The sequence below is a fragment of the Aspergillus homomorphus genome (assembly GCF_003184865.1).
Source record: "Aspergillus homomorphus CBS 101889 unplaced genomic scaffold BO97scaffold_14, whole genome shotgun sequence".
Classification (NCBI taxonomy): Eukaryota; Fungi; Ascomycota; class Eurotiomycetes; order Eurotiales; family Aspergillaceae; genus Aspergillus; species Aspergillus homomorphus.
Genome location: NW_020291900.1, coordinates 569,023 through 594,524, shown reverse-complemented (window position 1 = coordinate 594,524; position 25,502 = coordinate 569,023). Strand labels below are relative to the sequence as shown.

Below are 25,502 nucleotides of genomic sequence, written 5' to 3'. Positions count from 1 at the left end.
GTCGGGGTTGAACCCCTTTCAAGTGCGGGTCGGCTAACCCGGGCCGGATTCAACAACCCGCCTATCTACCGGGCGTGGCCCTGCCGCTAGCGTATGCATGTATGTACTGTACTGTCGATCGATCCGGTCGGGATTCTTGGCTGGGGTTATATGCTTCTTTTGGCGCAGTTGCTGGACGTAGAACAAAGAGTATAGGGGGTGAATGAGAGCGATCCAATGGGACAAGATGTCTCGGGTGTGAGCTCTGCAGATGCCAGGGGGAGCTCTCGAGAAAGGGGAGAAGACTACGGGTGTGATTTGTTCTGAAGGGGATGGGTGGTGGATAGGGTAGGTAGGTAGGTAGCTGGCTTGTGTTATAAGCGCGGTTCGAATGAAGATGAGGTAGAAGAACGGCGGATCAGGGTGTATCTTGCATTTACTGGTTAGCATGGTGATTTGATGCTTATAGGTGGTCAGTTGGGTGGGTATTTTGTCGCTCCGGTCAAGGTCTGTTGGCCTTGGATTCAACTGCTTGTGTAGGAAGAGGGGGCTGACTTTCGGGGTTAAGATGGCTTATACTTGGGAGTATCCTGACCTCAGCGGTTTGAAGCTTGTCAGTCGCAGTGTTATGATGAAAGACACTCATGTCTTCAGGTAAAGGCCCTCCTCGCATCTGGCCTTGGGGGGCTAATTTCAAGCTCAATCGATGGCGATCTCTCACGATAGCTGCTATGATATATGTCCGATGGTATAGTAATGCCTGTAATGTCCCCTCCTCCTAAGCTTGGTGTACGGCAGTTCCTGATTTTCATTGCGTGCCACCATGCGGTGTGAATATTGCAGTACCTCGAGCGCTCTGACGCATAATTATAGCAAGCCCAGCCCTCGTGAGAGCATGCGACCATGGCACCAAGTGCATGTTTCCGGCAGGTTCCAGAAATGCGCTCATGGGCGAACCAGACCATGTAACCGAAGAAAGACCCTTCGGCCGGATAGTCAAGCAGGTTGAGGTTGAACTGTATTTTGAAGTGGACATAATGGAACAAGGCAGAACATCCCTTGAGCCTGATTACCATTCCAGGTCCGATTTCATATTGTCTAGATCCTAGGTCGAGCACCGTCGATCAAGGTAGCATATACCTTAGTCTCAGTTAGCAAGAAGTTTGCTGATTGCGTGGCTGTATGGCCTGGTTCCTGGAAACCTAAACCAAGACCAGTCGGTCGTCTGATGTATGTTGCCACTTTTGGCAGAGCATCCAGTGTTGAATAGAGTTCGCGGGGCAGGAGATTGAGTACGGCTCGTGTACGATAACCTTAGGCCCAGATTCGCAGACTTGGGTACAAATAATGGGCGACATCTCTCAATAGTCTGGGCCGAGTCGGCTTATCTCAGAGCCGAAGAAAGAGAGAACCCGATCATGCCGCCAGTATCTACCATTGATCTTCTATCAACCGAGCTTTTACATTTCCGTATGACAATGCCTCGCGAAGGGAGCGTCTGGGGCTCTCTTTCGTCGAGCCAGAGCTATTGCCAGACATTGGGGTCAGTCAAACCCAGAGGTTAGTTTTCCAGTCGACATAGTCTAGGAATAACCCTGTACGACGTTGTCAACGTCACGCCAAAGTTTCAGCGTGCTCACATGGACGGTATCATCATCCGGGATCCGGTGGCCCATATCAACATTACCATCCAATATAACCTGGTTGTGGGTACCGTGGCCTCGTATGTGGGCAGAGACGAGATCTTGAGTCTCTCATTAAACAGTATCTCAATTTCGATACTCTGTATGTCATCCACCATAACTGCGTTAGACTTCTGCTTATGTATTTGGATCGCAGGGGGGCGTTCCTGCTGAATGAGGTTGGCCATGGATGCGATGCAAGAAATTTAGAGACCACTGCTTCGTGGCAGCCAGACGGCAAATTCACCTTGAATACACCGAACGGAAATGCGGCCAAGTGAGTCATGATGTGCATCGAGGGATGACTCAGGTACTAAGAAGCAAGGTTCATGCCACCGTCCATGCCCATAGCGGGGACCCCACGAGTTGCGCTTGTCATGGCACGCCTACTCGTCGAGGGAGAAGATCGAGGAATCCGACCGTTTGTGGTTCCTATCAATGATGGCTACCGGATGTGCCAAGGTGTTAAGTCAGAGCAAGTGCTATGGATGCGCTTATTGTTTTTGTCGTCGTCTAACTTCTCTAGGCTGCTTTCGGCAATCGGGTGCGGAGACATGTTTGACCATAGTCTCACAACCTTCGACAACGTTCGGCTAGAAGCAAGTGCCATGCCCGGGGACCTCGCAAAGCCAGATGACCTGCGTCTTGCGTTCTTGGCGGTCATTGGCCGGCTCAGGATCGGAGCTCTAGCGCTGAGCCTATGGATTATCCCTTTCCTGAAGACTGCTGCGTTTATCGCGGGAAAGTATAGTCAACAGCGTACAGTCCAGGAGGGGGTTCATGGGGAAAGAGTTCCATTCCTGACTTTCAGGAATCAGCAACTACCGATCGCACGTGCCCTCGCCAAAATCGCCGTGATGGAGCCATTTGTGGAGTGGGCTGCATCCCAACAAAACAATTCTTCTCTGAGCATCATGTCCAGGCATGCGCTGAGTGTCGTGCTGAAAGCCACGTTCATAGCCAATGCCCAAGAGAGCCTCGGCGCTCTCCTAGAGAGGACTGGTGCGCAGGGGATGTTTCCTGAGAACCAGATATCGAATGAAGAGGTAAGCCATCTCATGCGCGCCATTGCGTAAGCGGTCAAATTGACGCAGGTTAGTCTCTGGTGCGATGTACGAGCACTGCAGAAGGGGAGCTCCTGGTCCTCTGCATCCGTGAGTCCAACCGCTGGTCTTCCCATCGGCTAAAGATGCACACTTCTGACCCATCAATAGGCCATGCCACTGAAATCCTCCTTGGGCCTTCTCGAGTGCCCAAAGCAGAAAACCCCCCGTCGTTGCTGGCGGAGCATGAGGGAGGTATCAATGCAGGATTGCAGGAGCTTCTCAAGACCTTTGAAGGCCATAGGAGTGCCGGTTATAACAAATACATCTTGCCTCAATGCCGCCCGATGATTTTGGCAATCGGACAACGAATGGCCTTCGAGCTTGCTCCCAAGCGGGGAGTCGACCGTGATTTGTTGGCCATGTATGAGGCCGAGGCGGTGAGGAGTGACTCCAGCTGGTACGTGGAGCGATTGGGGCTGAGCAGAGCTGCCCAGTATGAGATGGAGAGCACAGCATGCGATGCTGTCATGTCACAACTCAATAGACACCTCGACGGTCTAGGCATTGAGCCGTACTGTACAGCTCCGATGCTGCCTGCCGCCAAGTGGGATGATTTCGTCAGTGTTGCCCAGGCCTTCACTGGGAAGGCAGATGGGAGTGGCTCGGTCTTTCAGTCGAAGCTTTAAGTAGCATTATACAAGGGACACAGTTTCAGGATAGGTTGTTGGCGGGAGAATGGAAGAGACTAGTATAAATTCCGAAACATGAGCTGCATGAATGTTTGTGAGGTGATTGTAATCATTGTTGTTGATTGTTGTTGTTCCAGAAGAGAAGGAGGCTTGGCGCACGGGATGACGGCTGAGGATCGGCGATGACGTTGATGGCTGGGCCTGACGGAGATTCCTTCCATACTTATTCGCTTATTCGCCCTCCCCGGTGCCTGATCCCCCGTCTTCGCCAGCTACTTCAAGCTAGTCCACCTACCTTATTCAATTTCTCAAGTCAACCAGAGCTCAAATCAATACCTTAATACCCCTACTTTCCAGTCATCCTCTCAAAATCTTTCACAATGAGCGTCGGTTCCTTCTCTCCCGTCAACTTCACCCTCCCCTCCTCCAGCTCGGGCTCATCGATCAGGAAACCCATCAAGACGGTATCCAAGCCTTGTTTTGGATGTGACTGTGGTGATGAGGAGTGCGACTGCTGCATCTGCACCGTAATGTGGTAAGTGGGCTCCCCCTGCAAGGATCCTATCCTGGGTATACACTAACAAAGATAAATAGACCTAGTGTCTAAGCCTCTCAACGACATCGCAACCGGTCTATTATCGCACCACGGTCCTTCCCCCGATGTCTATCTCGACTGCGAGGACCTTTTTATCCTACCACACTACGATTCATGCTAGTCTTTCCTCCTTCCAATCAGTGCAGGGGTGGGCGTGAACCGCTGTTTGATTGATGTGTGACGACATGTTGTGCACTCTTTTTCGCTCTTGATATCCTTTCATCTGCTGTCTGACCTAGCCATATCTATATTGAATTCAATTAAAAGCGTTCCTATGTTACTGACGTTTTGCTCGCTCATTATCCCGTGTAATATAAGTGATGGCTAGCGGTGTCCATGTTCACTAACAAGGTCGACACTGCGAAGAAGGAAGGTCAGCTCCTCGAATATTTTCAAGCCTGATCGTCTATCTAGCTTCGTCGTGAGATACCATGTCTTTAGTGCCCTGTTGTCGAGCCTTGCACCGCCAGCCCGATGGCAGGTAATTTCCCGATTTGTATCAGCTCCGAGTTTTCGACACCTAGGCCGGCTGCGCGAAATGACCCCTATGGAAACGAGCACACTGTTCAATTTTATTGCTTGAAAAACTCGTCAGATCGGAGAGTGTCTGCTCTTTGCAATGGCGCCATCAATTCCCTTGAGCAGCATACTGGGTGACCAAAGCCAACACTACTATTACGCAATCCTATGCCAGGTCGTTCAGGTCTGCTATCCCAGCAAAATGCTGAAGCCTGGAATGACGCCCGAGAAGAAAGAACCACTGTCATTGACTGCTGGTCGCTGGTCCGCAAGGTTTATACATAGCCCTGGCATGCGCCTCATAAGTCAAGCCACAGATAAGCGCTTAGAGGATGGGTTTGGTGAGCGATGCGGAGCTAATGGTAAGCTAGTTGGGCTAACGTCTCCACTACTGCAGCAGACCACTTACTTACCAGCTCAGAAACCACCACCTCTTACTAGTCTCGCATTTGCCAGGGTATTGGTTCCTATCATGATTCGAGTTATTTAGGGAAGCTATTTACTGACAAGGATACAGCCTCACACGCTACATTTGCTTTTACCCCTCACGACCAGGGCAAAATAGTATAGTACGGCTGAATATGAGGGAAGAATCTATTTAAGCGATGAAATGGCCATCGTTCGGTTGGAATCACTGTCAGCAGCTATTCGAGGCCCCAGTCTCAACAATGCTACATTGGATTTTATCGGTTGCTACTCTTCTCGGGGCGTCTTCGAAAGACTATCCTCCCGTGACTGACTCGCCTTTGGTCACTACTCAAGACGGAGATGCCATCATATCCGCACAGGTGGAGCTCGATTCGGAGGAAGAGGAGTTTGAAGATGATTTGACTTCAAACAAGCCTCGCAGTCTCAAGCAAGAAGTCGAATCTATGGCCAAGATCTTCAATAGAAAATACAAATACAACAAGGGTAAGGTGTATATATTCTCTGATCCTAAGAAAAAAGACACAGAAGTGAAGATTGGATCCACAAGACACGTTCGAAGCCGAGGACAGAACCATCTGAAGTGCCGACCGACATGGACGATTAGCCATACTGCGGAGACGCGGGAATATATGCGTGTGGAGGCATTGGTGAGAACCGAAATACGAGACAAAACCTGGCGTCATAAATGCAGATGTGGTACAGTACACACGGAGTACTTCACAATCGAACAAGACGTCGCAGTGGAGTTTCTCAAATTCTGGTGTACCTGGTTGAAACGGGAAAACCCTTTCACCCGAGATGCGCAACTGAAACCTTTCTGGCTCCGTCGTCTGAGACTGTTCGAAGCTCGATTTCTGCAATACTTCATATGCCAAAGCTGCGGTGAAAACGACGAACTTGCACAAGACCAGCGTCGAACAGCTTGTCCGGAATGTCTCCGAGAAGGATGGAAGGCATGGGTCAATCCAACTTATGCCGAACGCAAAGAATACATGCACCAATGCATCCAAGAATTCCATTCGCCCTTGATCAAGATTAGAGATTCTCTTTCAAAGAGTGCTTACTGTTTTCTGAGTACGATCTGCCTCAGACTCTTGATCCCCATCATTTTCCATTGCATTTGGATCTCCGTTACATTGTCCGAAGGTCGATCGCAAGCTTTCGTCCATGCATTGTTTCTGACCCCTAAAAATACCTTCGACCTTGTCGTCTCTTCAATTCTACTCTACTTTCTTGCTATCGCAGCTCTGGTGCACGGTCCCGAGGTTGTTGAAACTTTGGTACCAAGGACATCTCCGCCTCCTTCAACACCTGGCAACGATAACAGTTCCAATGAAAGACCAACCGACGAAAGCCCCGGTACCCCAACCAAGCCTTCCAGACCAAGAACTGGTAAGAGGTCGCCCAGAAAAGAACCAGGCAGTCCACCGAAACATATCAACGGAGAACCCGTTGAATCCTCTAGCATGGACATGACTTCCTCAGGCTCTTCGGCAAGTCCTAGAGCTTCTAGGCGACAGAAGACCCCAGCACCGAGCTCTCCATCCCCAGGTCCACCTACAAGTCCAAGTCCACGCCCAGCGAAGTCGGATAGTCGACAGTGAGTCTGCCATGCAGAATTCAACATCTTTCCCATACAGATTGAAGGGTTGAAGGGTTACTAAGTTTCTGGGTGTAATCATGATAACAGCAAGATCTCGACTTTCGATCTGGCAAGAGGCTTAAAAGTGTCTCCGACGTGCTTGTTGTACATGTATTTTGAGCTTATTTGTCCAATTCTGTTTTGGCATGCCTCCGTCTTGCACGGCCCCGCGCCTCCGCACTCTTTTCCGAAGTGTTGTACTGTACATTTAATCGTGCTTGCAGCCAGCTAGGATCTACATGGCGGGAAATAGTGTCTTAATCGAATTGAAAGTCTTTCGTTCTTAGTGGCCCTAAACTCATTCGTCTAAACAGTCAAGCGTGTACGACTCGATATCTGGGGCTGGAAGCGGGGACGGAGACAATGCGATCAACCATTCGGCATTGAACTAGACTGTCTGTTTTTGATGACCGGATGCATGAGCTTAAGTGGCTGGCACGACTACACCTGCCGGCCGCGACTCTGGGAGGCGTTCTGGATTGAGTTCTGGGACCGTGTCAGGATCGGGGATGATGATGGCGGGGAGCGTCGGGAGTGTGAGTGTATTCGTGTTTTGGCCGAAAACGCGGCTCAGATTGGTGCTATCTTGCGTTACACGCTTGGTCGCGAGGATGATGGCCGGCCCTCCGAGGAGCTCACGTCTTCTGAGGCTATGCGAGGTATGTTGAAGGCGTGGCTTAGTGGGTGACCCATGGTTAGTAGATGTAGCTGGAATATGTCAGTGTGCAAGGAAGGCATCATTTCGGAAAGTGGGAAAATTGTTTGGTTTAAGCATAAGCCTAGATAGGATAATCTACGGGAACCTTTCCTCTTTGAGAATTTGATTGTGGCTGAGGTTATTCATACAGACATGTCACAATTCTGCACAAAATTATCAGGTCCGACTCCGCTAACACGAGGATTTAGTGTGCGGAGAGGTAGTCTCATGCCAGGAAGCAGGTGTACCAAACCCCGTATATGGTGACAGCTACATGAAGCATCTATCAGGTGGGGCATAGTACCCCCCTTCGAGAACTCGGCTCGTATAGCTAGCAATATGGGTCGCAGTATCAGTAAGTGGAGCAACTTCGGATATACCTCGGCATGAGTCACCTGGGCTATATGTACAAGCGCATTCCTTCGGATGCCATGGTTTTGACCTCCAGAAGGCACCAATCTTTCTTTTGACTACAAAACCAAGCGCCATGACCGCCACAACTGCACCTGTGACCTCCAGTCTCGACCTAATCGGCAACACGCCGGTGGTCCGCCTCCGCAATGTCGTCCCCGAAGGCCACGCCGACGTCTTCCTGAAAATCGAAATTGGCAACCCTACAGGCTCGCACAAGGACCGAATGGCGCGATCGATGATCGAGGAGGCCGAAAAGCGCGGAGACCTCAGGCCCGGGATGACCGTGGTGGAAGCAACAGGAGGAAGCACCGGGTCCGCTCTGGCCTTCATTTGCGCACTCAAAGGCTACAAGTTCCTCGTGGTCTCCTCCGATGCCTTCGCCATGGAGAAGGTTCGGACGATGCGTGCGCTGGGTGCAGAGGTCGAGCTCATTCACAGCCCGTCGGGCCAGATCACGCCGGACCTCATCCCGTCAATGATGCGGCGCGCACAGGAAATTGTCGACTCCAGCGATAACTACTTCTACGCGAACCAGGCTACCAACAACGACGCTCTCATCGGCTATGAAGGGATTGGTCGGGAGTTACTACAGCAGTTCCCGGACGGGATCGACGCGTTCTGTGGCGCCGTGGGAGGAGCTGGTATGGTGATGGCTGTCTCTAAAGTCCTGAAGGCTCAATGGCCTCGGACGCGCGTCGTCGTGCTGGAGCCCGCTTCCTCGCCCGTCATCACGCAAGGTCGCGCTGGCACCCACCAGGTCGATGGCGTCGGTCTCGGATACATGCCCGCTCATCTGAACCGGGAGCTCTATGATGAGGCACGCGGTATTCCGGAAGAAGAGGCTCGTGCGATGTGTCGACGCCTCGCGAAGGAGGAGGGCTTGCTGGTTGGAACTTCGACCGGGTTGAATGTTGTCGCTGCTATAGCTTTGGCCAAGGAGCTGGGACCGGGAAAGACTGTTGTCACGCTCGCTTGTGATACCGGCTTCAAGTACATGAGCGGCAGTCTTTTTGCCGACAATTAGTGACTGGAGCCTTGTGAGTAAGAGATACCTCGTGGTACTGGTCAATCGGAGACAGGATTGTATGCTGGTGTACGTCGTGAGCTGTAGAGACAGCACTGTGTATTGTATTTGTTTAAGATACTGGTAGTATATAGTTGTGGAATAGATAAGCCTTGACATGAAATGCCTGTATAATGCTTGTATAATGCTTCTATATTCAATCTGCTGCCTCGCGGAAATCAACAGCTGAATGTCGATTCTTCTTCCGCTGACAAAGCACCTATGGCGCTGCACTGCCTTACAAAGATTTGTCAGCGGCATCCTGTCGGAAGGCTCGGTTTCTTCATCCGTTCTTCTCTGTGCTGTGTAACTTCTCTTTCTGCCTATATAGATCGCTACAACCTATAGGTAAGGTATTTGAAAGCATCTATCCTTCTATTTAAATGTATCCCTCGCCAGCTTCGGCTGAGAAGTCGGACGAGGATACCCGGAGGCCTAGGAGACGTATTGCGAGGGCCTGTGACTCGTGCTTCAAAAGAAAGGTCTGCCTCGCCGCCTGTATGTACTTATTTCGCCTTTAGTCTCTGACATCCTGTAGATCAAATGCGATGGTGCGCAGCCTAAATGTAACTGGTGTAGTCATCATGACCTTGCGTGCACCTTCGAAAGGGTGACCGTGAGGAAGCGGAAGATCACCAAAGACGCAAGGGGGTACGAGCATCACCTTCACAAGGACCCGTTCTCATTCCTCGCCAATATAATAACCGGCCTAGAACCGCCAGCCTACGCGAGTCGTCCGATCTAGCCGAGCGAATTGAGCGGATAGAAAAGTTTCTGACCGGAAAGTTGATGGAAGAACCCCCGGGTTCGTATCATGAATCGAGCCTCTTAGCTGAATCATCAACTGATATCAAGCAGCTGTTGACCAAACACAAGCACACGACGATTTGCGTCCAACACCTAGTGCTCCAGAACTGCCCGAAATCCCTCTTACATCCCACTATCAGAGTTCGGGCTCGTCGTCGGTGGCGCTTCATTTTGCAGGCCGTGAGCTTGGAGTGTTTAACCTGTTCACAGGTATCCCCTTATTGCTGCCCGAAGGAAGACAATGGGTTCAATCGAGAACCGGCCAGAACGTTTCATTCAGCAGGCTCGTGAGCTCTGCACGAACCCCATGGGAAAGACAAAGAGCGTTCAACCACGATGCTATGATGATGCACTCTAAACCGGGGAACACATTCGAGCTGCCCGAACGGCGAATTGTCGAGGCTTACTTCAATATGTTCTGTTCATCGCTGATGAGAGCCATATTCCCAGTTTTGGACCCGGTATTGTACCGGGAGACAATCAGAGAAGCATATGAGCAGTCGCAAGCCCGGCCCTTATGCGCGAGTGCAAGTATTCGAGCTTCTATCTTTGCTTTTGTCGCCTTTGCGAATCTCATACCACCTCCTCATTATGAGCAAGCACATCGAGGCTTGGCCCAAGTTGATGGCGAGGCTTATATTGTCAAGGCACAGCATTTTGTGCCACAGATCTTGCAAGAGACAAGTTCCTTGGAAGGGTTACAAGTGATTGCTATGCTGGTAAGCTACGTCTTTTTGTGATAAGTTTTTTACTCCGGACGTCAGCATCATTAAGTTCTATTGCCGGGGTGTGTCTTTGCTGAAAAGTCTCCGACCGATATTGTAACATCACTGCTCACCGGTTTGATAAGAGCTGACTAACTCTACGCAGGCAATGTACGAGCTCGTGACCGGCAATCTGCAATCAGCGAACTATTACGGTTCACTCGCCGCTCGTATGATATTCGTACTCGGCGGCCACACGGCATTCTGCTATTCGCCCGAATATCTCGCGTCTCTACCGGATGAAACGAGCGTGCGCACGCAGCAGCAAATCCGAAGCATCTTCTGGCTGTGCTACACGCTCGAGAAGGACGTCTCGCTCCGCACGGGCCAGCCGCAGACCTTCTCCGACGAGAACTGCGACCTGACGCTCCCACCAAACTACGCCGATACGCTGTTCGCGCACGGAATGGACAGCCTGGACGGCTGCCACGCGATGCACAACGCGCATAGCGACCCGCTGTACCCGGTGGACATCCGGCTCAGCATCATCAAGTCGCGGGCCTACAGCGCGCTGTACTCGTTCCGGGCGCTCAAGAAGACGGACGCGGAGCTGCTGAAGGAGATCCGCGAGCTGGACGACGACCTCGAGCGCTGGCGGCTCTCCATCCCGCACCACTGGCGTCCCACCCTCTCCTTCTCGCAGGAGACCCCCGACCCCAACGCCAACATGCACAAGGTCATGCTCCGCCTCAACTACCACCTGTGCATGACCATCATCCACCAGGCCAGCAGCCGCTGCCAGTCCTGGACCAAGGACCAGTACAAGATCATGGACGGCGTCAACTCCAGCCTCGCCCTCTCCGTCGAGGCCAGCCGCTCCACCCTTTTGTATCTCCAGGCGTCCGAACACGTTCTGGTAACGGGTATCTTCTGGTTAGTGCCCCCTCCGACAAGGATATTCGTCCCACCACACCTCGGATTCTTTGCTGACAATAAAACCAGGACCCTCATCTTCTACCCCATGTCCGCCCTCCTCGCCATCTTCTGCAACATCCTCCAGAACCCCACCGACCCGCAGGCCACCAAGGACCTGGGCCTACTCAAGACGGCCATGAGCATGATGGAGCGCATCTTCCTGCGCCAGCCCTCGTCCGTTAACGAGATCGTGCACATCAAGATGGTCGCCGATTTCGTCACCGAGCTTTATAGACTGGCTAGCTGCGCGATTGAGAAAGCATGGAGCGAGCGCTCTGCTTCGTAGTCCTTTTCCGCCGGAACTTTTTTGTCTTCAAAAGAGAAGGTTGTGGCGTGAGGCGTTGATTTGCGGGAGTTATCGATCGGGTTGATTATATGTTTAAAGCGGGTTCGGAGAGATAGCCTGATCTCAGGGTTGAGGAATAGCTACTATTGGAAGGGCAAAAGCACACTGAGCATTCTCGCACATAATGAAGTGGACTACGGTCTACAGGCGGAGAGGGTTTGAGATGAACAGGATATTTTCATTGGAGCTATCTTCATAGGCTAGAAGAGGGATCCTAGAACTGAGCAAGTCAGCAATGCGGTTCAAATAGTTCTGGAAGAACAATCATGGCTGAGATGAAATGGACAAGCTTTAAGGGCTTGTTTCAGAAGAATGCGAATGAAAGATGCGTGAATTGTAATCAAAAAGTACTGAGTACTCTCAGATGGGGTTGAAACATAAATAGACGCAAATCATCATTGTAGAATGAGGGTGCTGGAGGTTCCGATTGTAGGACTCACCATTAGTACAGTAACTGCAAGTCGCTAATATGCTGAGTGTTGTGGAGGTAGGGCCATCATGAAGCCTTGACCAAGTGATCGGTGAAGATGAACTGCGGAAGGAAAAATGAGTGGGAATTTAAAGGCGCGGGAGAGATTAGTGTGGCACGTGATCCCATGGAAGAATGACGGCCCGTGATTCGATGTGGGGATACCGCGCAGCGCGTTGTGCAGGTCTCGTCTGCCCAGTGGTCGATGGGAATTCCTTGTCGCGGACTTGATATAGCTTGGCCAGTAATTGTGAATAGTACCGATATCCCAAGTTCATTCTTCTTTGAAGCGGATAAGCGCGTACTGCCATCTGTAGTACGGTCACACCATCTGGCTCGGAATTGTCAAGCTGCGGGTCGTAGAATGCTGGAAGCAGTCTGTTGGTAGTCATGCTCAGCCATTGGTCTTCTCGTCCAGAAGATCCCAGATCAGCTTTGCGTCCTCGATGGCCTGCGCATCCGTAGCTGAATTCTGTTTGCTATCCTTGTCGGCTTGCGCCGAGGCTTGCGCAGCGTTGCCGTCGGCCTCTAGCCTCTCCAAAACGCCCGTAATTTCTGCCTTGAGCTTGTCCATCTCCTCGATCTCCTTTTTCGTTCGACCAAGTTGTTCTTCCATCATCATGATTAACGACTCGCGAGCCTGGTGTGGCCGGTAAAGGTTCAGAAGATGGTGGGCGTTAATGAACAGATTGCGCAGATCCTCCACCTTAGCCTCGAATTGTTCCGGGGCAATAGAAAGGATGCCGACAAACTCCAGAAAGTTCAGAAGTAGGGACTTGCTGATCTTGAGGAGATAGTATGCGTGGTTTAACGGTCGCGTTGGTTCGGATGGAGATTGGCGATCGTCTTCGGCACTCGGGGTGGAGGGGTAGAGCTGTGTGATTCCCTGGTCTTGGAGAGATGGAAGAGCTGTCGACAACTAGACAAGGATGAGCAGTAAGGCCAGATGAGCTTCGACGTTTGAGGACTGACGCTTTGAAGCTCCCCGAAGACACTGTAATGTCCGGAGGTCGGAATTGCTGGTGGTACGAGAAACCGCAGCTCAGGAGGTAGATCCAGTTCGCGGAGTTCGGCTGGTGTCCATTTCTTCTTCTTGGGCTTGCCATCTTCGCCTTTGGAGGCCTCTTTCTTGATCTGTTCCAGTCTCTTGATGTTCTCGGGGGTGAAGTGTTTCCATAACGGTGGTGGGGGAGCGAAGGCAGTTGTAAGCGCCCGTTGTTGCCCTGCGTCAGCCATCGTAACTGTGAAGTATCTGACTGCCTGGGCTGTTGTCAACGATGGCGCTTGTTCAGGCGATCGATTCTGGGATCAGATGCAGCGATGAAGCGGAAAGTCAAGTTGGATTGAGGCGGCGGCGGAATGCGGAGACCGGGCGGAGGTGGTCTGTGCTCAGCAGGCGGCCAGCGCTGCCGCTGGCTTTACTCCTCCGCTTGCTGATCATCCTCCGTCATCTCCATTGCACCATTCTCCCTGACGCGGACTTTTTGTCGGTCTCGCATGATCTTCATTCTTCCTTGAGTGCTTTGGATATGCCTCGCAATGGATTTGCTGCTGGATCAGCATCCCCTCTTGCGCACCCGAGCGAAGTGACCGGCACAATGTCTCGTCTTTATCAGCGATCGTACCCCGTGCTTGACACTTTCGCGCTGGCGTGTATCGTTGGATTCTGGATATTGGTAAGCCCAGACCTCGCTTCGCTGACAATTATTGACTCTAACCCTCTTGGGAATGGATAGATACAATTATTCGTGACCCCCTTCCACCGCATGTTCCACTTAGACAACAAAGCAATACAATTTCCCTTCGCCGTCGTCGAGAGAGTCCCCGTTGGTGAGACCTTCCGAAGCCCAAGCGACAGTTTCGCCCGTGTGCTTACCACTAGCTCATAGTTTGGTCGATTGTATATGCTGGAGTCATCCCGTTCCTGATTCTTCTTGTCTGGGCTGCGACGTTCCGACCGTCCCCTCATAAAGTTCAAGTGACCTTGCTGGGCTTTTTGATCGCCGTGATGTTGACCTCGCTTATCACCGATATCATAAAGAACTCCGTTGGTAGACCGCGGCCGGATTTGATCTCACGTTGTCTTCCCAGGAAGGGAACACCGGCAGACTCATTGGTCGCATGGACTGTGTGCACGCAGTCAAGTGAACATATCCTGCAAGAAGGATGGAGAAGCTTTCCTAGCGGACACAGCAGTTTCTCTTTCGCTGGTTTGGGCTATTTAACACTGTGAGTTTGAGTTCTCCTCGTTATCTCTATGCACGGCGCAGCTGCTGAATACCGCTTTCTTTCTATCTAGATTCTTGTGCGGCCAAATGCACATTTTCCGACCCAGAACCGACCTATTTCGCTGCCTCGTCGCATTTGTGCCCCTGTTATGCGCTTTAATGATTGCGATCTCTCGCTTGGATGACTACCGTCATGATGTCTATGATGTTACGTGCGGTTCCATTCTTGGTTTCTTGGTAGCCAGGTTCTCGTATCGCCGCTACTTTCCACCTTTGCGGTCAGTAACATGCGACGAGCCTTACGGAAGGGATGAGATCTCAGGCTCTGACGGCTTCACGAAACTCGCCGATGATGAAGAACAACAAATCTTCGGTCGTGGGTCGACTTCGCGCCAATGGGCTGCTAGACAGGAATCCTACGCACTTGGTGAAACCACAACGTCTGGTGGTCGGTAGGTATACCTTTCCACATTTAGTTCTCAAATTTCCTGTGATACCCTAGAGCCATGTAGGAGAGGTATTTGGTGTTTCATATATTCGCTAATCGCTTATGGTATCTACTCCTGATTTTGCGCATCGCATGTACGGATAACAAATTTTGAAATTATACCTCTTGGATTTGTCTTTTTTCTGACTCATATGGCTACAACTTGGAAATATCTCTGTATTTCACATGGGTCCATTCCTTGACATCATGAAAGTCCATGACTTTGTTGGGCCCTCCGAATCTTCCCAGAGTGTCACTCCAATTTCTGTTGGAGGCAATCTCTGGACTCCACCTGATTAGGTCGTGAATATTCGGAGGAACCTTACCCTCCATAGCATCAACGATCAGGTTGCCGATTGATGGCAGATATTTGTAACCTAATGGAGACATGTCAGCACCTGTCGCAATGTCGAGACATTGAAGTTTCGGAGACCTACCTCTGCCAGAAGCTCCGCAGCCCAGAACCAGAGATTTGTGCTGTGGGTGACGATCGATGATGAATTCGCGATTGGCAGTATCAGCACACCAGCAGATTCGCGCAAAGCTGAATGGACGATTTGCGAGTTGAGGGACGGTCTCGGCGAGGAGCGCCCGCACTCGCTTCTCGGATTCAAGAGGCACTTGTGTCATCTCGAAGGGCAGGCTCTGTAACTTGCCCTCCGGGGATTTGACCATGTTAGTGTAGCCGGGATGTTCATCGCAGATCTTGATCTCGCCCCTCTCCTCGTCTGGCTCGAAGAAGAACCCTTTCTCGATGTTGAAGATAACGGGCATGTTCTTGTAGAGGGGGCGCTCCTCAGGCGTCAGAGCGATGTGGACGATCGTCCACGCAGTGGGACGCAATTGATCTTTGAAGTCCAAGAACTGCCCGGCATTTGCGCCCGCACAGAGGATAGTTTGATCGGCGCGCCAGATCTTGCCGTCCGCGGTGACGGCGCCCTTGACGTCGTTGTTCTCGAAAATCAGTGTAATGACCTTGCCCGCCGGCGTCCCCGTGACGAATCTCACACCAAGCCTCTGTGCTTCCCTCGCAGCAGCCACGAGAGCATTGCGGGCATGGGCCCAGCCGGCACCCGACCGGAGGAAGAATCCCTTCCAGCCCGGAAATCCGCCCTTGAGGACTGCTGGCGCAAGGGCACGGAAATCCTCTGGTTTGTTCACTTCGACTAGGTTTGAGCCTGAGTCGGGCCGAACCCGGATACCAAGACGGTCTAGTCCCGCTGACGTGCAAGCCGACATGAGCAGGCCTGTGTCGTGGTAGTATGGCTTGAAGAGGGGGTCGTTCAGCCATCCTTGGAAGGCCTGCTCTCCTAAGATCTCGTTCACCTCGATTTCATCTTTTCTGTTGCTGTATTGGCCGGAGGAAATGACTTTGTTCACATCATTTCCGGCCGAGATGGCAGACGGCACGGGGTAGGGGTCAAGGACCGTGACGTTGGTGTACCCTCTGCGAGCAAGGTGAAGGGCAGTTGAACACCCCCAGGTGCCGGCTCCGACGATCAGAATCGACGAGTTTTTCGTGACCATCGTGAGGTTGGATGTGGCAAGTTGGGGAATGGGACGGCTGAGTCAAACAGAACGGGGGATGTGTAGAGGCTTGTACCAACAACAATTCACCTCCGAAGTGGTCACCTCTGCAATTAAAGATGAATTGGATGGGAGCAAACCGTCTACCCTCACTAGCTTTGAAGCTGACTCTTATAGAGACACCAGACGCCAGCTACTTGAGCATGAGATGCTTGGCTCTTCTGATACATCGATGGCCAGGAAGGTCCACGCGATGCTTATCGATAACGGCGGACACGCCTCCAAATCTCCAAGACAGGAAATGGACCCAAGGTTCCCCGCATGGACAGTGCAGCGATATGATACGATAAAGCTTCCATTAGGATGAATCTTGTCCAGCGCTGCAGCTCCGGCGGGCGGGGCCGAACTCATCGCCGACCTCGGCCCACCGAAAAGGGAATGGCTTCGCCCGGAGTACGAACGAGCAAGAATGCACCCAGCGACAAGGCTAATTGAGTGCTTGAAGCCATAGTGTCAATTGCACGAGATAAAAAATGTTTTGGCCTATTCTAGCTCTGCTATCATACAAGCCGGGCCGCCACTGGCCTTGATATTAATACTAACCACCCCTGCAAGATTTCCCGGAGTTTATCGTTGCGGTTTGCCGCCATTCGTTCGCTTGGACCTTACCTACTCTTCGTTTCCTCGCTGTTAGTCCGTGGCATGGCTTTAGCATTTCTTCTAGGCCCAATGGCGACTCTTTCCTGCCTACCCCGTTTTCTACTCCGCATTATGGTGCATCGCATTGAGATCGACCGCCCTTTTCTATAAGGATAAGCCTCTAATCTGCTACAATCGCGGCTACTCTGTGACCTCTGTTAGAATTTTATCTTCATGTTCGATATGGATTCCATCGGCATATCTCTCGAGAGACGGTGTCCTGTACCGTTGACTACAAAAGTGGGCAAAAGACTGCCATAAAATCTGATTCTTACTGTTCAATGACCTTCGTCCAATTCTTGTACTCGAATATTCTTCCAGGCGATCACAGTATCAAGCCTTTCTAGGCACACGTGCTCCATGACACAACCTCAGTCAGAGACACTGCATAGTGCAGATGTTGAGATCTATGCCGCTGGTTTAGTTCCATCTGATGATGGCATGTCCAAGAAGCCGTTGAACAGCGCGGATGCCTTGGAGATTGCTATTGGCGAGAGCAGCACGGTCGAATACACAATCGACTCCGACAACTCCCCATATCTCGAAGTACGGGCGAACGTGCCAAACACAGATGACCCCACGTTGCCCATCAATACCTTTCGAATGCGGTTCCTCGGCGTTGTTTTCACTCTTGTATGTACTGTCGCTATACCATTGCTTTGCATACTCATGATCACCAGAGATTGGCACTGGGGTGAACCAGTTTTTCTCCATGCGCTATCCCAGCGTAACAATCACCTCGCTCGTTGCGCAGCTTATCACCTATCCAGTGGGCTGTGCCTTCGCGAAGGCGCTGCCTATCATGAAGTACAAAATCGGTCGCTGGGAATTGGATATCAATCCTGATCACCATTTCAATATCAAAGAACATGCTGTGATCACAACCATGTCGAACCTGAGTTTAAACCAATCTTGGGTATGGCTTCTCCTTCATTTGGGCCGGGATGTACTGGATGGGCGACGCATACTAACTCCATTGTCAGGCCAGTGCAATTATTCAAGCACAAAAAGTGTACCTCAATATGTCGACCCCAGTTGGCTATCAAATTCTGCTGTCCTTGACCATGCAACTGTTCGGACTGGGTCTTGCTGGTCTTACCTACCGCTACATAGTCGAGCCACCGCAAATGATATGTATGATTGGACATAGTCTCATATACTGGCGCTAATACTGATCTGTAGATCTGGCCCTCAACGCTTGCCAATGCAGCGCTTTTCCAGACCTTGCATAGTGGAGCGAATCCTCTAGCTAACAGCTGGAAGATTTCTCGATACCGATTCTTTATGTATGCCTGCATCGGGAGTTTCTGCTGGTATTGGTTTCCTGGTTATATCTTCACCGGGCTGAGCACTTTCGCATTTTTTGCTGGGCGGCTCCTAGTATGCTGCCTTTCCTCCTCGCAAAAAGCTCAACTTGCTAACAATAATTCCGATAAAAAAGTATTGAACAATCTGTTTGGGATGACAACCGGTCTCGGGTATCTACCGACCACGTTTGACTAGAGCCAGATCGCATACTATACCTCGCCGCTGGTGATCCCATTCTGGGCACAAGTCAATGTTTTCGCGGGCTGGTTTTTCGTGTATGCTATTGCAGCACCCATTCTCTACTACACAAACGCCTGGTATACCGCCTACCTCCCCTCTAATGAGCTCTGATGCCTACGACAACACCGGCAATCTCTACAACTCGAGTCGCATCCTAGACAAGACCGGGACAATCGTTGAGGGTAAGTACAAAGCCTACAGTCCTATCTTCCTGCCGGTCACCTTCTCTCTCAGTTATGGAGTGGGCTTTGCGGTTTTGAGCTGCCTGATCACGCATGTCCTGCTATACCATACCAAGGATATTGTCAGCACGTTCAAAGGCCAGAGCAAGAAGGATGTTCACGCCAGATTACTGTCCCGGTATCCCGATGTCCCGTGGTGGTGGTATGCGGTGCTCACAGTACGTACCTGATGTTCATGTCTTGGTGTATATCGACTCATGTGCCTAGGTTGCCATCGGGGTCTTGCCATCATGACTCAATACGTCTGGCATACGGGTCTACCTTTCTGGGGCCTCTTCATCACGTTGGCTCTGGCCATCATCTACGTGACCCTCGTCGGAACAGTGTATGCTGTCGCAAACCTGAACAGCAACTGCTTGACTGTGTTGGGTGAGATCGTATCTGAATACCTTCTCAAGGGGAAGCCCCTTGTCCTGCTTGTTTTCAAGGTCCGTAACCCATTCAACACTCCCGGCACCATGCTGACGAAATCAGTTTCACGCATATACAGGCCTGAGTCAAGCAATGTACTACGCAGCAGACATGAAGGTATGCCGCTCCCGCATTTCAACGAAACCTCCACTAATAAATACGATGGCGCAGCTCGGATTATACATGAATATCCCCGGCCGTACCCTCTTCGTCGTGCAACTGGTAGCCTGTATCCTGGGCACGCTGACCCAACGTGAGCACCTCCTCACCCTTCCTCAGCTCAACTCCACTAACAAGCCAAACCGCAGACGGCGTTCTCCTGTGGATGCTCGGCCACGTCAAAGACGTCTGCTCGGAAGACCAACCCGACAACTTCACCTGCCCACAGGGCCGAGTCAACTACAACAGCGCCGTCTTCTGGGGAGGTGAGTCCCGACTAGCCCGTTCCACGCACCCACAAACACATCCACATCCAGCAACCAAACCAAACTAACAATGCAAAAAAGCAATCGGCCCCGCCCGCCTCTACAACCTAGGCCAGATGTACTCAGGCCTCCTGCACTTCTTCTGGCTCGGCCGCCCTCCTCCCGATCCTCACCTTCCTCGCCCGCAAACGCTTCCCCAATTCCAGGTTTCCACTGGCCCATCTTCTTCGCCGGCACCGGCAACCTCGCTCCCGCTGTACGTTTCCCTTTCCATCCATCAACCATCCTCCCATCCATTCCCCACAGAATCAGATCCTACCTAACTCTCTATAAAGACAGGAATCAACTACACCACCGCCTTCGCCGTAAGTCTCATCTTCAACAAGGTGCGCCACTCCCTAAATCCACCATGCAACCCCCACTAAACAAGAATCCACCTCAATAGCTAATCAAAACCCGCCGTCCGCACTGGTGGGCCAAATACAACTACGTGCTCTCCGCGGCATTAGACTCGGGCGTCGCCGTCTCCGCCATCGTCATCTTCTTCGCCTTGACGCTGCCGGGTTTCACGTTTAGCTGGTGGGGGAATAATGTGAATAGCGGGACGGTCGATAGTCGGGGCACGCCGTGGTTGGAGTTGCGGGCGAATGAGACGTTTGGGCCTAGGAGTTGGGCGTGATTTTTTTTTTCATTTTTTTTTCCCTGGATGGGTTTGATGTTGAGGTTCGTGGTTAGAACTGGGGAGGGGCTTAGGGTATGCTGCTAGCTGGGCTGGATTGCGTATCGGTTTTCTACACTTGGTATACGTTCCTTGCAATGTGATAAGCTTATGTGTGGTAATATTAAAGGTAGTGCAATAATGCAACCGGACGGTAACTATTTGCTATAAATGATGACAAGCGAAACACCCTCGTGCAAAAGCCCCAAAAGTCAAAGCAAGCCGTCAACGCCCCTGGCAAATATATCCCAAAAATATCGATAATCAGCACCCGCTAAAGAATGGTCAAATGGTTGCAACGCTTAACATCAACGTGCCCTCCCGGAGAGTGATGTCTGAAACAAGTAGGTATGTATCACTCTATACTCATATTCATGAGCCCGTCATTCGTCTCATTCATCCCCTGCAAGCCTACGCGTTTCGGATTCCCCGAATGACCACTCGTCGACGGACGGCCCCCGTTCTCGCCGACACTGGGGCGGTCGCCGAACAGTGATCCCAGGTTCGAGCGCGGGGCGCCCCAGATGTTGGGGCTGGTGTCCTTCACGGCCGGCGAGTTCGGCATGATGGGGCTGCTCTGCGCGCTCATGCTGGGGGACACGGCGCGGCGTTTGAAGAGGTTGGGGTCGAAGTCGTCGTCGCGGCGGCGTTTGCGCCTGATCTGCTCGCCGAGGAAGCCGGATTGCGTGGGGTGCGAGGAGGACGCTTCGCTGCGGGAGCCGGGACGTTCGCTCGGTTTGACAAATTCGTGGTGATGGTGGTGCATGGTGGTCGTGGTGGTGGTGGACGGAGTGAAGTCCATGGTCAGGTCGTCTTCGGAGACGGAGGAGGCCCCGTGCTGTCGGGATGGGGGTGGCGGCGGCGTGCGGTACCGCTCATCGAACGAGTTCCAGAAGTTGATCCCGCCCGAATTACGATGGGCTTGATCGCTGAATTTGGGCTCGTCGGGCGTCACGGTGAGTCCGCCGGTTCCGGCCGAGTCCTCGTGCGCATGTCCGATGGTAGAAGATGGCGTGAAGGATTCGAGCGAGGAGAGAACACCCAAGGGTGATTTAGGCGGTACATCGGGCTCGCTTTCGCGGACTTGTCGGATGACTTCGGCCTCGCGCTTGGCTTCGCTGTCGATCGGAGCACCTTCTTCCATCAGAGCTGCTCGGATGCGTGCGAAAGTCTTCGTCTTGGGCTGTGAGGAACGGTTAGCAGCTAGGATCTCCACATGTAAAAACAATGCACTTACCAATAGACTGCCCCGTCGAGTGACAGCACGACGTATAACCCCCAGAGGCCCGCCCTCCGAGTTTGATGTATTGGGACTCTGCCCCCGCATGGCGCGATGCTCGCCTTCGTCACTGACATCCGACAAGCGCAAGTCCCGCGTTCCCAGGCTGAGACTTCCGCGACGCGATGAGACACTGCCGCGTGCAGCAAAATATCCACCGTTCGGATTCTCGATGCTCTTCATGACTGGGGGCGAGAGCGGTCCGGGACTCTGTTTGGAGCTGCCACTGCTGGAGCTGTGTCGGCTACGTCCTTTCCGGAAACGAGCGCGTTGGAAGCTCATGAGGCTGGCCGCCGCCTGCGAATAGCCGCCCATCCATTCACTTCCCGGACTCGATACGTTGCCTACCGCGAAAGGACTGACACCGCCCCCAAACTTCTTCGCCTGCGGGGTGTTGGTTATCATGATATCATCCCGATCGCCCATCATGGGTTCATCATCCTCCTCACTGCTGCTCGTATCGGATTCCATCATGTTGATACTCGAGACCGAGCTCGAGATCGTTGTGCGGTCGCCCGGGTTCGAGGTCGAGAACGGATGAGCGGATGACGAACCCAGCGAGCCGCGACGTTGGGGAATATTCACACCGCGCCCGCCAACGGTAGGTGACGAGTCTGGCGATGCCTCGGCGAGCGTAGAGTGATGAAGATTGGTACAAGCACGAGAGAAGTCGAGGCCTCGCGAGCGACGGGGAAGCACGGAGCCCGGAGAGCCGTAGATGTGGGAGGAGTCGAGCTTGGGAGAAAGCGGGGCGCGGGTGGACGCCGACAAGGAGCCCGAGCCAGGTGTTTTGGAGGGGAAATTCAAGGGGAAATTGTGCATGAAAGACCGGTGGGGAGTCTCGGGAGTCGATGAGAGTGAAGAATCATCCTTACTAGGAGGTCGGGAATCGGGGGGAAGGTGGGGTGTAGCGGAAACCGGCTTTGCAGCGTCGGAGAGCGAGCGAGCGGCCGGTGATGGGCGTAGAGGAGGCCCTAGCGACCTGCTCCTGTCGACCGTATTGCCGGAGTCGATGGCTGATTTAGTGTTTTCGGACCGCTGAGACAGTTGCTCGCTCAGGCGACTCGCGAATGGGATGGCCAGACTGTGCGACAAGGTGGAAGGGGCTTGCGATGATGACATAGTAGGCAATGAGATCAATTCAAACACGTGTCAATGCTGCAGCTGAATTGATGATCAGACAGAAGGGACCATCGTGACAAACGATCTGGTCGCGGCCAAATTGATCGGAGGCGGGTATTCTTCGAGAAGAATCACGGTGAGGTCCGTTCGTACTCGGTCGATGGAGTGATTGCCTGTCGCTGGAAGGGGGCTCTTGAGGTCAATGCGGGGAGAAGGCGAGCTGAAGAGATAGTTTCCTGCTATGGTTTCGGTGGGCGTGGAACTTTCTGAAGGAGAATGCGATCAAGCGCTAAAGCAAGTATTGGGCGACAGATGCAGTGAGTGAGTGAGTGGGAAGGTCCAAGTCTTCTTCTTCTTCTTTGGTCTTTCGTCTTTGCTCTGCGCGCGTTCGGCTTTCGGCTCGGCGCGACTGACGTTGGACTGCCTCCTAATCCGGCCAATCACACCTCGCTTGCCCCGCCTACTCGATTCCCAGCTCTGATTGGGGCGGCAAGTCTGACCATACCAATACTGTACTTCAAATAAAATCACATTTTCACATTATTTACACTGGAACTATCTGTAGTCTGTAGTCTGTAGTCCTGGAAAACACCGAGCCATAATAAGAAAAGACCAACTTATCCTACATGTAACTCCACGGAGGTCGTACCCATTCATATCAACGTTGTGCTGCAATAGATCCCCATCATGCCAAGCTCATCGCATTGCTAATAGGTGCAACATACCATTCCCAGTCATTGCAGCCCTGGATGTCGTCCGAGACGTCCACAGGCGACCCTTTGAGCATGTCACTGTCTCGCGCCTGCCACACTTTGACAATGACCGCCCGGGTCCGAGCAACATTGGACACGCTCGACTCCGCCATCGCCGCCAATGCCCGCAGCACTAAGGGTCGCCCGTAGACCACCGTCTCACCACTGTTATCTCTCCACACCTCATCTTGGACCGGGTCCAGTTCAACTGCAGCCACGAACACAGGCCACGTCATGCTCACCAACGAGCCCGAGTCCAGTAGGTCCGACACAAGCCGTAAGATCCTCCGAACGTAGCTCACCACCAAGGGCGTGGATGGGGACGCCCCGTACAGTGCGCAGTGAAGATATAATACTGCAGCAAGACGCTTCAGCTCAGCAGCAGCTTGAAGGTTGTTGTCATCGTCACCGTCAACCTCTTGCACAAGGTTCTCGAGCTTGCGCACCAAGGACGCTGCCCGCTGCGAGAATGATGCTCGGGCTGCATTGGTGGTCAGACTTCGTCTCGTCCGACTCATCTCAGTGATAGAAGAGAGGATAGAAACGAGCTCGGGACTGCAACCCATCCAGAGGTCGATGTTCCGTTCATTCTCCTGCCAGTAATCTGTCCCAAAGCTCACTTCCACGCCGCATGCAGTGCGCCCCATAACATCTTGGAAGGCGAAGAAGAGCTCGGCAAAAGCCGACACAGGATCTTGAGCATCACGAGAGCGAGCGAGGGAAGGCCGCTGTTGTCTGCGAAGGCGAATCAGGTCTTTGGCACCTTTCAAATGGATCGTCCAACGTTGATCGCAATTGTCTACGATCTCATAGAGGCACAGCATCATCATGATAGCTAGCACCTCAGGATCGGAGGAGCAGATGAGAGGGCCTTCTTCTGTAAGGCGATGGCGCAGGCCCCGTAGAGCCTGGGCTTTGAGCCGAAGCCCAATGACACTGTATGCAGAGTCGAATCGCGACCGATGACATGCCCCGAGTGCTTGTATCGCGGTGAACATGAGCGGGGAGGCCGACAGGCAGAAAGGTAGAATGACCGATGCAAAAGGCGACGAGAGCTTGGAGCTGGCAGTGGTCCGAGGACACACCTGTTGAAGATAGTAGTCAAAGAGGCACCGATCCTCAGACGCAGACATAGGAGGGAACAATGACAACGAGGGAGTCAATCTGGTAGGCTCCGGGTAAGGAAAAGAGGGTTCCAAGATGTGCATCGAGAGCGGCGAGTCTAGACTGTTTTCGCTGACATGCGATTGGAATTGATGATAGCCTCTTTCCCGGACGACTAGGGCGTTCAATTCGTCGCATGCAACGTCGACTTCGTACGGCTGGTCAAAGGATGCAACCCCGCTATTGACAAAGCCCCACGATTCAATTAGCGGGACTGGACACCATTCTTGATTGTCAAAGAAGATAGATGCGGAGGCCGAGGGCGACGGCTTTGGGGAAGGCCCACCAGCAGCCCGAGCCTTACTCCAGACGCCGGCTCGGCCAAAGGCAAGGCCACGGCTCACGAATTCGGATTCCCATTTGAGAACTAGTTGAGTTGTACAGACCAACCCCTTCTCCGAGCACCTGGTGCATGTCGGCTTTTTCGTGTCGCAGCGAACTCGACTCGCGCGGCATTCTTTACAGCCGCCACGGCTTCGGGTCTTGACCGGACCCACGCGGTCTGCAGCCTTCTTGCGCGGCATCCGACCGATGATCTTTTACATGGCCGGATCGTCGAGTTTTTGAAGTCTCAGGAAGCCACCGATCGGCTGGCCGGCCTGAGCAAGTCTTCACCCGGAAGAAGGACTTGCACTCCAGTTGCGACGTGTTGTGGCAAGACCAAGACCAACAGATGTCTTCCGCAAAACTTCGTGAGGGGCACGTAGCGGTACTGTAACTGGCCAAGCAATCCAGTGTGTAGTACAGAACTGATTGGTCTGGCTAAGATGACCGGATAAGAACTTTGATGGTTCAATCTGACTGCTGGTTTAATCAGCCAGATGAGGGGAAGACAAGAGAGGCT

General features: G+C 52.5%; 11 protein-coding genes across 11 annotated transcripts; 6 read left to right on the top strand and 5 right to left on the bottom strand.

Annotated features, from left to right (window-relative positions):
* Positions 1-1,389: 1,389 nt before the first annotated feature.
* On the top strand, positions 1,390-3,393 carry BO97DRAFT_442692 (uncharacterized protein; the record flags this gene model as incomplete). The annotated part of the gene is made up of 6 exons (XM_025698286.1): positions 1,390-1,702; positions 1,819-1,938; positions 1,987-2,130; positions 2,188-2,707; positions 2,761-2,815; positions 2,876-3,393. The coding sequence occupies exons 1-6, from the start codon at positions 1,620-1,622 to the stop codon at positions 3,391-3,393; spliced, it is 1,440 nt and encodes a 479-aa protein (XP_025552429.1). The 5' UTR covers positions 1,390-1,619.
* A 322-nt stretch (positions 3,394-3,715) lies between these two features.
* Positions 3,716-4,364, bottom strand: BO97DRAFT_405105 (uncharacterized protein). Its single transcript, XM_025695113.1, has 2 exons — positions 3,991-4,364; positions 3,716-3,931 (listed from the first exon to the last, which is right to left on the bottom strand). Exon 2 carries the CDS (start codon positions 3,914-3,916, stop codon positions 3,743-3,745), a length of 174 nt encoding a protein of 57 aa, XP_025552428.1. The 5' UTR covers positions 3,917-3,931; positions 3,991-4,364; the 3' UTR covers positions 3,716-3,742.
* Positions 4,365-4,931: 567 nt separating this feature from the next.
* BO97DRAFT_405104 (GIY-YIG nuclease family protein) lies at positions 4,932-6,861 on the top strand. Its single transcript, XM_025695112.1, has 2 exons — positions 4,932-4,967; positions 5,028-6,861. Exon 2 carries the CDS (start codon positions 5,179-5,181, stop codon positions 6,541-6,543), a length of 1,365 nt encoding a protein of 454 aa, XP_025552427.1. The 5' UTR covers positions 4,932-4,967; positions 5,028-5,178; the 3' UTR covers positions 6,544-6,861.
* Positions 6,862-7,739: 878 nt separating this feature from the next.
* On the top strand, positions 7,740-8,839 carry BO97DRAFT_477484 (PLP-dependent cysteine synthase family protein). Its single transcript, XM_025700554.1, has one exon. It carries the CDS (start codon positions 7,766-7,768, stop codon positions 8,714-8,716), a length of 951 nt encoding a protein of 316 aa, XP_025552426.1. The 5' UTR covers positions 7,740-7,765; the 3' UTR covers positions 8,717-8,839.
* Positions 8,840-9,138: 299 nt separating this feature from the next.
* On the top strand, positions 9,139-11,798 carry BO97DRAFT_442689 (putative C6 transcription factor; the record flags this gene model as incomplete). Its single annotated transcript, XM_025698285.1, has 6 exons — positions 9,139-9,237; positions 9,294-9,406; positions 9,469-9,560; positions 9,614-10,281; positions 10,433-11,199; positions 11,269-11,798. The coding sequence occupies 6 exons, from the start codon at positions 9,139-9,141 to the stop codon at positions 11,525-11,527; spliced, it is 1,998 nt and encodes a 665-aa protein (XP_025552425.1). The 3' UTR covers positions 11,528-11,798.
* Positions 11,799-12,027: 229 nt separating this feature from the next.
* Positions 12,028-13,368, bottom strand: med7 (mediator complex subunit MED7). Its single transcript, XM_025695111.1, has 2 exons — positions 13,029-13,368; positions 12,028-12,975 (listed from the first exon to the last, which is right to left on the bottom strand). The coding sequence occupies exons 1-2, from the start codon at positions 13,290-13,292 to the stop codon at positions 12,451-12,453; spliced, it is 789 nt and encodes a 262-aa protein (XP_025552424.1). The 5' UTR covers positions 13,293-13,368; the 3' UTR covers positions 12,028-12,450.
* Positions 13,369-13,515: 147 nt separating this feature from the next.
* BO97DRAFT_367565 (phosphatase PAP2 family protein) lies at positions 13,516-15,100 on the top strand. Its single transcript, XM_025692663.1, has 4 exons — positions 13,516-13,732; positions 13,793-13,886; positions 13,946-14,285; positions 14,356-15,100. The coding sequence occupies exons 1-4, from the start codon at positions 13,586-13,588 to the stop codon at positions 14,738-14,740; spliced, it is 966 nt and encodes a 321-aa protein (XP_025552423.1). The 5' UTR covers positions 13,516-13,585; the 3' UTR covers positions 14,741-15,100.
* Positions 14,928-16,610, bottom strand: BO97DRAFT_469967 (NAD(P)/FAD-dependent oxidoreductase; the record flags this gene model as incomplete). The annotated part of the gene is made up of 2 exons (XM_025699895.1): positions 15,209-16,610; positions 14,928-15,148 (listed from the first exon to the last, which is right to left on the bottom strand). The coding sequence occupies exons 1-2, from the start codon at positions 16,296-16,298 to the stop codon at positions 14,928-14,930; spliced, it is 1,311 nt and encodes a 436-aa protein (XP_025552422.1). The 5' UTR covers positions 16,299-16,610.
* A 747-nt stretch (positions 16,611-17,357) lies between these two features.
* Positions 17,358-20,302, top strand: optE (small oligopeptide transporter, OPT family; the record flags this gene model as incomplete). Its single annotated transcript, XM_025699894.1, has 12 exons — positions 17,358-17,630; positions 17,680-17,913; positions 17,981-18,109; positions 18,180-18,377; positions 18,501-18,580; positions 18,651-18,949; positions 18,995-19,215; positions 19,262-19,315; positions 19,370-19,451; positions 19,507-19,623; positions 19,705-19,829; positions 20,069-20,302. 12 exons carry the CDS (start codon positions 17,358-17,360, stop codon positions 20,300-20,302), a joined length of 2,046 nt encoding a protein of 681 aa, XP_025552421.1.
* A 191-nt stretch (positions 20,303-20,493) lies between these two features.
* On the bottom strand, positions 20,494-23,070 carry BO97DRAFT_367560 (uncharacterized protein). Its single transcript, XM_025692662.1, has 2 exons — positions 21,579-23,070; positions 20,494-21,524 (listed from the first exon to the last, which is right to left on the bottom strand). Exons 1-2 carry the CDS (start codon positions 22,740-22,742, stop codon positions 20,697-20,699), a joined length of 1,992 nt encoding a protein of 663 aa, XP_025552420.1. The 5' UTR covers positions 22,743-23,070; the 3' UTR covers positions 20,494-20,696.
* Positions 23,071-23,291: 221 nt separating this feature from the next.
* BO97DRAFT_442683 (Zn(II)2Cys6 transcription factor) lies at positions 23,292-25,485 on the bottom strand. The gene has a single exon (XM_025698284.1). The coding sequence runs from the start codon at positions 25,180-25,182 to the stop codon at positions 23,428-23,430; it is 1,755 nt and encodes a 584-aa protein (XP_025552419.1). The 5' UTR covers positions 25,183-25,485; the 3' UTR covers positions 23,292-23,427.
* Between the last annotated feature and the right edge of the window lie 17 nt (positions 25,486-25,502).